Genomic DNA, 10000 nt, shown 5'->3' on the forward strand with positions numbered 1-10000 from the left:
TCCCTCTCCCTGCTGGCCTTCTCTTCACACCATACCACACTGGGGGGAAAGTATTTTGTCCATCTGCAGAAATCAGATATAGATTATTAGTAATCGCTTAAAAGATCCTGCTTTAGAATATGGATATTTCAGATCTAGTCTTTTTTTGATTTTAATCCACAGCTCTTCATTCTATTCGTCAGAGAAGTTCCTAATGGAACCTGTCTTTATTCATCCGTCAACTCCTCCTTGCTTTGACTGGAAGAACAATCCTCGGTTTGACAATACAAGTCGCTGAGAAAACAGCGAGCCGGGGATGCACACGCGGGGATTAAAGGTCCCGTCCCCTCCTCTCTCTTTTTGCTCCACAGAGATCTACACGATCCAGGGGAACTCGCACGGCCGCCCCTGCTACCTGCCCTTCCTCTACGACGGCCAGTGGTTCCACAGCTGCACCAGCATCGGCCGCGAGGACGGCCACCTCTGGTGCGCCACGTCCTTCGACTATGGCAAAGACGAGCGCTGGGGCTTCTGTCCCGTCAAGAGTGAGTCGGCGGGGCTCCAGCGCAATTTCCGGCTCCTCATCTTCCGTCCCCCTGACCGTCCCCCGTCCTTCTTTCCCCCCTCTCCGTCACAGGCAGCGGCTGCGAGACGTTCTGGGACACTGACCCGCTGACGGACAGCTGTTACCAGTTCAACTTCCAGGCGACGCTGTCGTGGAGCGAGGCTCGGATCAGCTGCCAGCAGCAGGGGGCGGACCTGCTGAGCATCACCAAGCTGCACGAGCAGACCTACATCAACGGTAACGTCGGGCAATGTGCACGTGAAGAGGTGTCCTCTCCTGTTGAAGATGAATACGTTTAATATGTCGTCTCTCGGGCTGCACGGTGGCGTAGTGGTAGCAAGGAGGTTCTGGGTTCGAGTCCCGGCTCAAACCAACCAGGGTCTTTCTGCGTGGAGTTTGCATGTTCTCCCCGTGTGTGCGTGGGTTCTCTCCGGGTTCTCCAGCTTCCTCCCACAGTCCAAACACATGCAGAATGGGGTCAGGTTCATTGGAGACTCTAGATTGACTATAGGTGTGAATGTCGGTCTCTGTATGTGTCCCTGCGATGGGCTGGCGACCCGCCTCTCGCCCAATGGGATTGGCTCCAGCCCCCCCCCCCCCCCCCCCCCCCCCCCCCCCCCGTGACCCTTAAGTGGATTAAGCGGTAGACGATGGATGTATGTCGTCTTTTCCGTGAAGTAATTCACTCTGGCTGTTATTATCTGTCGACCAGTACGCGACATAAAACTATCAGTCTGCGGACGCTGAAAATAGCTTTTTTATCTGAACTCAATAAATCCACAGAAATGCGTGGCATAAATCAATCGACAGCGAGCAGCTAACACTTGACAAAACTATTGACTTCCACGCTGCTGCACAGAAAATGTAAATGTATTTGTAATTTTCTCATTTTCACATCTGAAAATTTGCTAATTTCTGGGACCACAATGAGAAAAGGAGGCCTTGTTACCATGGCAATCCTCCGTTTATTTAGCTTGTAGTTGACAAACATCAATAGAAATGAAATTTGCACAGTCGATCTGCTCATTCGCTCTGCCGACAGGACCCATGGATTTTTTTAGTTGTGCTGCCAACATTTGACCAAACTTCGCACGGAACTCTTGTGTTATTTACCCAGCGTCGTCTTGGCGATTAAAATTGACGTGGCTGAGCGGAGGAGGAGCGGTTGTTTGGCCTGAACCAAAAAGCACATTGAGGAGACAGTCGTCTCCCTTCAACAACAGTGCAGAGGAAGGTTCTCTCGTCACATCCTACAGCATTCTCTAAGAGTAACTGCGTTGTTGTCCTGCCGTTTTCAGGTCTACTGACCGGCTACAGCGCCGCTCTGTGGATCGGCCTCAACGACCTGGACATCAACGGCGGCTGGCAGTGGGCCGACTCCTCGCCGCTCAAGTATCTCAACTGGGAGCAAGGTGCGCCTGTAAAAACCTGAGCCCACCTTCTGTGCCTCGAAGCTTGAAAATGTGTTTTTTTGCAACTGTTGTATACTAAGTAGCGATGATGTGAAGATGTATTGAAGAGAAGTCCGCCGACACCGTCTTGATTGTACGTAAAGGTTTATTACAAAAAGACCAGCGTCGATTACAAGCCCTGCAGAGCTTGGAGAGTGTCCGGCCAAAAGGACAACCCTCCCGACTCTTCCTGGGGGGTTACATGTAGAGGCCCATTGTTGGTTTGATAAGGAACACCTGGTTTCGAATCAAGTTATGCTATGTGAGACGTGTAACTTTCAAGGCCAAGTAAAGGAGTGGTAAGGGTCCTTGAAAGACCCCTTGCATAACATTCCAAAGGAAGAGAAGTAAGCCCATATTCCCCTCTTATTCCATATATGGACAAAAAAGACACTACACAACCACAGTCTTTTGCCCGTTCTCGTCCTCAGACCAGCCGAACCACGAGGAGGAGGAGAACTGCGCCGTGATCCGAACCGAGTCGTCGGGCCGCTGGCAAAACCGGGATTGTTCCGTGGCGCTGCCGTACGTCTGCAAGAAGAGGCCCAACGCCACGCTGGACCCCTTCACCACAGGTCGCCGCGCGTCGGCCGCTTGTTCCGTCTTATGCAGCAGTTGCAGTGACAGTCCCGCCGCGGCGCCAGCGTCCCCCAGTTTCAATCTCCCTTTGCTCCCACAGACTCGTGGACGGACGATGAGAAGTACGAGTGTGATGTGGGCTGGCAGGCCTTCCAGGCCGGCTGCTACAAGCTGACCTCGGAGAAGACCGACTGGGACACGGCTCAGAAGACCTGCCAGAAGATGGAGGCCAACCTGGTCAGCGTCCACACGCTGCCCGAGCTGGAGTTCATCATCCGCAACTTGAAGAGAGGTGATTCACTCTTTTATGTATTTTTACAGCACTGTAAAATCCTCACAAATCATATTCACCGCTGCACTCTGTCACCTCTTTTCTTCTTCGTGGAGTTTCCACTGGTCTCTGGATGAAATGAATGGATTGCACCCTTTTGGATTATTCGATATCTTTTTCTCCGCAGGGGGAGTCAGACGGGGGTTTTAATCCTTTTTCTGTATAAATGTAGGCGATAAAAAGAAAAACATCTGGCTCAACCAAAGACAAAGATACAGGGACAATAGGTTCACGAAGAGTTCGCACTCGGATCTGTCGCAACGCTTTAAATCATATCTCTCAGTTTCTATTCCAGAGCGCAGTGTTTGGACAGGGTGATGTTTAAAATTAATATGTGATGGTGTTTTGCCCATATCTTCACATCACTATCCAATATAGTCATGGAAGTGCATTACTGGACCTGTGATCCCAATCTTATTCCCTCCTCCTGCTCCGTACTCGTCGTGTGTGACCCCCCCCCCCCCCCAGACGTCGAGCAGCTGTGGATCGGGCTCCACGACACCGACATGCAAATGGACTTCCAGTGGACCGACCACACACCGGTCATCTTCACCTACTGGCACCCCTTCGAGCCCAACAACTTCCGTAACACCCAGGAGGACTGCGTCTCCGTCTGGGGAGCTGTGAGTGATCGCACCCCCCCCCCCCCCCCCACCGGTAGATGGTCGTCAGCGATTCTCCCCCGTTTGTATATATCCAACAGCTGTTGCTCTCTCTTCCCTCCCTGTTTGTCTCTTGCTCGCGTGTGAAGGACGGCCGCTGGGACGACAGCCCCTGTAACCTGACGCTGCCCTCCATCTGTAAGAAGCCGGGAACGAAGAGTGACGGGAAGCCGCAGCACCAAGAGTGCAAACAAGTACGCATCCTCTCTTCCTCTCCTTCGCGTTTTGGCGCTGCGTACCTCTCTCTCCCTCCCTCTCTCTCTCTCCCTCTCTCTCTCTCTCCCTCCCCCTCCCTCTCTCCATCTCTCTCTCTCTCTCTCTCTCTCCCTCTCTCTCTCTCTCCCTCCCCCTCCCTCTCTCTCTCTCTCTCTCTCTCTCTCTCTCCCTCTCTCTCTCTCTCTCTCTCTCTCTCTCTCTCTCTCTCTCTCTCTCTCTCTCTCTCTCTCCCTCTCTCTCTCTCTCTCTCTCTCTCCCCCCCTCCTCCCCTCGTCATTCTAAACATCATATTGAGATCTCAGTGCATCTCATTCCAGCTGCTGGCAGCCTGTCGTGTTACGGGGAGTGTAAAAAAAAGAAAGTGTACTCCATCCATTGCTCGATGCCGTGACTCCTTCCACTACTCCTTTCTGCTTACAACCCGCTAAGACAGTGGATTTATCATGAGGGCCTCTCGATGAGGCAAAACTCCCAGTTCTCCTGTTTGCATCCTTGTGATTACTTAACATGTTTGACGACACAGTTCCTGAATTGTGCACTAACGTAACTGTATTTCTGTTGAACAGCAAACTGAGGGTATGAGGTTGAAAGATGATATTTGCACGGTTCAGCTGCAGCGTGATTTATGAGGGTGGAAACTGTTGGATCATTTTCTTGGCATGATCAGGGGCGGCTTCGGATTGTCCTTCCTTGTCTCCTCTCGGTCATATTCATACTCTTCTTCTTCTTCTTCTTCTTCTTCTTCTTCTACTTATATAAATATCACCACCAGATAGGAAAGGAGGCATTGAAGCACCTTCCCTGTGCATATAGAGAATCCTTCACTTATCAAAGCAAATTTGACAGTTCCACCGCAGCCCAGATGTAATATTTCACAACATAACCACACACAAAAGGCAAAAATACTTTTACGATATATATATATATATATATATATATATATATATATATATATTTGTATATTATTGTCCCATGGAGCAAATGTCACCATCAGATGTTTGACGTCGGTCAGATAAGAATAAGGGAAGAGCGTTAAGGAGACGTGAGTTCAGATCGGGCGTCTCGTCTTTCGACTTGTTTCTGTCCAGAGGCCAAACGTGGTTGTGCGGAAAAGAAAAGGAAAAAGAAAAAGCCCCGAGGTTGAGCATAATTTCACACAAAGCTGTGATGGCCGGTGCTCCCTTCAAATCTCCTCAGTGTCTCACCCCTCGCATGAGTGGACTAACTCACTCGAGTCAATTGTTTTTCCGGGACACCATTTGTGTTTTCCCACCTCCCGGAAAGGATGATGTGTTTTTTCGGGGGGGGGGGGGGGGGGGGTTGTGAGCAGGGTTTTTTGTTTTTAAAGTGCGAAACAGATGGGAATAAAACGTTAGTGGAAGATGAAGGGGAAAAGGAATCGTGTGGTTTGCTGTTTGATGTGGAGCAATTACCCCCGCTGCCCCCGAAAGAGCGCGGTGTTACTCGATACTCGTGTTTTCCGTGAACTCTTCCAATTTGTTGTTGCTGTAATTCCCCAAGTTTCGTCCTTATTAAAGTGGAGCTACTGAAAAACGAGATCGATCTGAAAGCCAGAGGGTGGAGCCAGCCGGCCAATCAGAGCACACCGCGCTTCATCGGGTGGGAGGGGCTTTGGTTGAAATTTCCACCTGTTGAATAGTTTATGGTTTTTTCAGGTTTTTATTTTTCATATCCGATTAATTTGCCCCTTTAATCTCCTTTCCTCTCTTCTTCCTCTCCTCTCCTGTCCCCTCCCTTCTTTTCCTCCTCTCCTCTCCCCTCCTCTCATCTGTCCTCTCCTCTCTTCCTCCTCTCTTCCCCTCTCCTCTCCCCTCCTCTCATCTGTCCTCTCCTCTCTTCCTCCTCTCTTCCCCTCTCCTCCTCCCCTCCTCTCATCTCTTCCTCCTCTCCCCTCATCTCTCCTCCCCTCTCCTCCTCCCCTCTCCTCTCTTCCTCATCTCCCCTCATCTCTTCGTCCTCTCCCCTCATCTCTTCCTCATCTCCCCTCATCTCTTCCTCCTCTCCTCTCATCTCTTCCTCCTCTCCCCTCATCTCTCCTCCCCTCTCCTCCTCCCCTCCTCTCCTCTCTTCCTCATCTCCCCTCATCTCTTCGTCCTCTCCCCTCATCTCTTCCTCATCTCCCCTCATCTCTTCCTCCTCTCCTCTCATCTCTTCCTCCTCTCCTCTCCCCTCCTCTCTTCCTCCTCTCAGGGTTGGAAGTGGCACAGTCCAGCTTGTTACTGGGTCGGAGAAGATCTGCTCACCTTTGACGAGGCCAGGAAATCCTGTGAGGACCACGGAGCCGCCCTCGTTACCATTACAAATAGGTGTGCACGGCAATCTACACACACACACACACACACACACACACACACACACACTCTCCACCTCGCAGAAATTAAAAGACATGGCAGTTTGTTTTGTCCGTTCGTAAAAGCCTCTCTTTGTGATAAACCCCGGCAGGTTCGAGCAGGCCTTCGCCAACAGCCTGCTGTTCGGTCGCTCTGGAGACTTCTTCTGGATCGGCCTCCACGACCAGAGCAGCCGCGGCTCCTTCCACTGGCTCAGCGGGGATGAGGTGTCCTACACCAACTGGAACCGCGACCAGCCAGGTAGCTCCGCAACAACGTCACGTGGCCGGCGTGGACTGCAGTCAGTCCAGCTGTCAGAATCCAAAAATAGGTTTTTCATAATGTGTGTGGCGGTGAGTCCGTTTTTAAGGATGTAAATCATGTGATGTTCAAGATACATCAAGATCTATTCATTCCAGGTGAATCTATTTCACCCGTTCAGAGGTCTTTCAATGTCCAGCTCCAGGATTTTATATCGACTGTTGTGTTAAGTTTCATTTATTGATCCCATGACGAGTGCACCTCCCCGAGGGGGTTATTTTTAAGTTTCCTTTAATCTATAACCGTGGATTTTCAATTGCCCAAATCGCGAGATCGGCTCAGAACCTCTGAGTCTGTTCAGGATTTAATCTACGAAGAAGATTGTTGCCATGTGTTTCTTCTTTTTTTCTTTCTTTGACATCATCATTGCATCATGATTCGGCTCTATGGCGGCTTCTATTTAGCTGGCGACATGCCAGTCGAAGGAAGTCATCAGCCGCACAGCGGTGAAAACCAACCAGCGGGGGGTATGTTCGGATTTGTTCCCCCCCCCCGAAGTTAATGTAACGAAATTGGACCCGTTTGTTGAGGAAATTGAGACGGGAAACCGGAGGATTCGTCTTGTAAAATTCAGGCGGCCGTGGATGGATTTTTTATTAACAATAACCGTAATTTCTAAACCAGACCCTTTTAGACAGAGTTGAGTCCCAGCTGTGGGCGAATCACAGATAGATCCAAAGGTATACGGACCTCTGTACAGATTATAGCTCAAAGTTTATTACTATTAGGCTGACGATCTTCAACTTTCTTTGAAAGTTTTTGCTATACGACAGTATTTTTAGTATTAACACTGGTTAGTATAAATACTATAATAAAGTGTCTCTGTACGACTGTAGGTAGCTGTAATAGTGTGTGAAAATGTTTATTAGCCTAACTAATTTAAACAAGTACATAAGAATCTGCACCGTTTTGTGAATCTCATCAGTACATAGATATCAGTGAAGTGAAATTAAAAGAAGTCCATATATTAAAACATTCAAAAGATCAGCTTCTGCTGGTGTACACCCCATTTTGAAAAAAATATGATCCATAAAGAGGATCAGCCAGGGAGTTTTGAATTCACAGACATTTCCTTTCCTCCACATCATTCCTCTATTTCCACATGTTTCATCAGAGCCGCGTCTCTTCTTCTCACCTGCGCTTCACCCTCTCGTCTATTTCAGTCGACGTCCGCGGCGGCTGCGTCTCCATGGTGACGGGCTTCGCCACCGGTCTGTGGGAGGTGAGGCCGTGCGCGTCGTCCAAGGCGAAATTCGTCTGCCGACAGAACCAGGACACGTCGCTGAGCCCGCCCGAGCCGCCGCCCGCCCCCCAGCCCACCCCGAGTCTCAGCGGCTCGTGTCCCGGCGGCTGGAAGAGCAACGGCAACCTGCGCTACTGTTACAAGGTTTCATCCCCCCCCGCGGAAAAAAAGTTTCACACCCTTAGAGCGTCACGCTTTTCGGGTTTGCGTTTTGCTTGACGCGGCGTTTGTTGCCAGCAGGTGTTTCCTGTGTCCCAGCTGGAGCAGAAGCTGAGCTGGCTGCAGGCTCACCTGTACTGCCAGAGACACGGAGCCAACCTGCTGAGCATCGGCAGCCCCGACGAGGAGCAGTTCGTCCTCAAGATCCTCCACGAGGCCTTCGGGTAGGTGTCGCACCTCCGACCCGGCTGACGTGGTGCTGGTGATGATGGTGGTGATGATGGTGGTGTTGGTGGTGGTGGTGATGATGATGATGATGATGTGGTCCACAGGGAATCGGAGGACCACGAGCAGCATTGGTTTTGGATCGGACTGAACCGCCGCAACCCCCTGGACAACGGCGGTTGGAAGTGGAGCGACGGGTTGGCCGTGAGTAACCACGACGATCACCTGGCTCCAAAAAGTGAAACCGCATGAAGAAGAACTGAGATCTGAGTCCGTCTGTCTGTCGCTCCTTTGTGTCTCAGTACACGTACCAGAACTTCGGCCGCGCCTACTACAACATCCGGCAGTGTGCCGCGGCCGACCTGGGCACCATGACCTGGCTCGCCATGCACTGCGAGTCTGAGCTCGACTGGATCTGCAAGATCCCCAGAGGTACGACCGTCATTTTCATTAGTCTATTCTACAGCTTCATCTTTTCCCGTTAACACACCTCTCCCTTGTCGGTGTGTTGTGTAGGAAGCGTCGAGAAGGAACCAGAAGTCTCCGAAGGTCAGCGTCAGTGTCTTAACTTTGAAACTTCACCTCTGAAAATGTCTCTCGAGTGTTTCATCGACAGCCTTCCCCTTGCTTCTCATCTGTCAGGCACCGGTTCCCCGGAGTGGATTCCCTTCCAGGAGGCGGAGTACAAATTCTTCGACCACCGCACCACCTGGGACCAGGCCCAGCGGATCTGCTCCTGGTTCGATTCCTCGCTGGCCTCCGTCCACTCGGCTGAGGAGGAGGCTTTCCTGGCCAACACTCTGCACAAGGCACTGGACACTTAATCAAAAAATGTTCCTCGTCGTTTCACAGGAGTTGATTTAACCCCGAGAACAAAAAATGCAATCGATTACCGCGGTGGGCAGTCCATCTTAATCTGGGCTCATCACTGATCACGGTGTCGACGGTGGCACTGTGGTATAAATCTGCTTGTCCAGAAACAAAACTTTGAGTGTGTCAAGCTCATCGAGGCCTCACGGGTTTCGCTCTCTGTCGCGTGTAGATGGTGAAAGTGGAGGGCGACAACTGGTGGCTGGGGCTTCACACCTACGAGAACGACGGCCGCTTCCGCTGGTCCGACCGCTCGGTGCTCAACTACGTGTCCTGGGCTCTCGGCAGGCCGCATCCGCTCAGCCGCGACCGCAAGTGTGTCCACATGTCGGCCAGCAAAGGTACAAGAGCACAAGGGCCCTGAAATCAAGGGGCTACAATCAGACGCAGTGCAGCTTGCATGAGCTTGTTCTTTGGGTTTTTTTCCACTTCCAAACAGCCGACTGGGCCGATCAGAAGTGCCACTCTGACCTGCCCTACATCTGTAAGAGGGTGAACGTCACCGGCACCGCTCCTCCGACTCCGTCGCCCCCGCACCCTCCCTCAGGCTGCCCCGACGGGTGGGCTTCCTATCAGCACAAGGTGGAGCTACAAAACAGCACAACAGGATATATATATACATATATATGTATATATATATATATATATATATATATATATATATCGCTTATTTACTGCCCTGACTCGAAACGCGGCCAAACCTAACCTGGGCTGTCTTTTTTATTTGTGCTGTAGTGCTTCAGGGCGTTCGATCAGTTGTACCGGGTCACGTGGTCTGCGTCCAAGTTGAAGTGCGAGACGCAGGGAGGTGTGCTGGCAGTGGTGTCCAATCACTTGGAGCAAGGTAAATACAGCACAGTGAAGAAAATGTTTGACTTATTTCTCAGAAGGTTAATGTAACCGATCTCCCTCCTCACAGCCTTCGTCACCACCCTGCTGAACAACGCCAGCGTCGACCTCTGGGTGGGTTTGACCTCGGACTCCAAAGGTCACTTCCAGTGGGCCAAGGCCGGCCTGCTCAGCTACACCAACTGGGCCCCCGGGGAGC

The 10000-nt window shown here is 51.1% G+C and overlaps 1 protein-coding gene across 1 annotated transcript in view; it reads left to right on the top strand.

Annotated features, from left to right (window-relative positions):
• mrc2 (mannose receptor, C type 2) overlaps window positions 1-10000 on the top strand; it is a 23451-nt gene that overhangs the window by 9433 nt on the left and 4018 nt on the right. The window contains exons 3-21 of the mRNA XM_035614051.2: window positions 351-524; window positions 617-781; window positions 1843-1956; window positions 2427-2570; window positions 2675-2866; window positions 3374-3528; window positions 3657-3761; window positions 5995-6110; window positions 6247-6395; window positions 7619-7842; window positions 7939-8081; window positions 8190-8286; window positions 8385-8514; window positions 8599-8631; window positions 8725-8891; window positions 9125-9293; window positions 9392-9534; window positions 9688-9796; window positions 9872-10000. The exon at window positions 9872-10000 is cut by the window's right edge and continues 38 nt beyond it. Of these exons, the coding sequence (XP_035469944.2) occupies window positions 351-524; window positions 617-781; window positions 1843-1956; window positions 2427-2570; window positions 2675-2866; window positions 3374-3528; window positions 3657-3761; window positions 5995-6110; window positions 6247-6395; window positions 7619-7842; window positions 7939-8081; window positions 8190-8286; window positions 8385-8514; window positions 8599-8631; window positions 8725-8891; window positions 9125-9293; window positions 9392-9534; window positions 9688-9796; window positions 9872-10000 (2658 nt within the window). The remainder of the gene's footprint in view (window positions 1-350; window positions 525-616; window positions 782-1842; window positions 1957-2426; window positions 2571-2674; window positions 2867-3373; window positions 3529-3656; window positions 3762-5994; window positions 6111-6246; window positions 6396-7618; window positions 7843-7938; window positions 8082-8189; window positions 8287-8384; window positions 8515-8598; window positions 8632-8724; window positions 8892-9124; window positions 9294-9391; window positions 9535-9687; window positions 9797-9871) is intronic.

The sequence above is a fragment of the Scophthalmus maximus genome, chromosome 17 (assembly GCF_022379125.1).
Source record: "Scophthalmus maximus strain ysfricsl-2021 chromosome 17, ASM2237912v1, whole genome shotgun sequence".
Lineage (NCBI taxonomy): Eukaryota > Metazoa > Chordata > Actinopteri > Pleuronectiformes > Scophthalmidae > Scophthalmus > Scophthalmus maximus.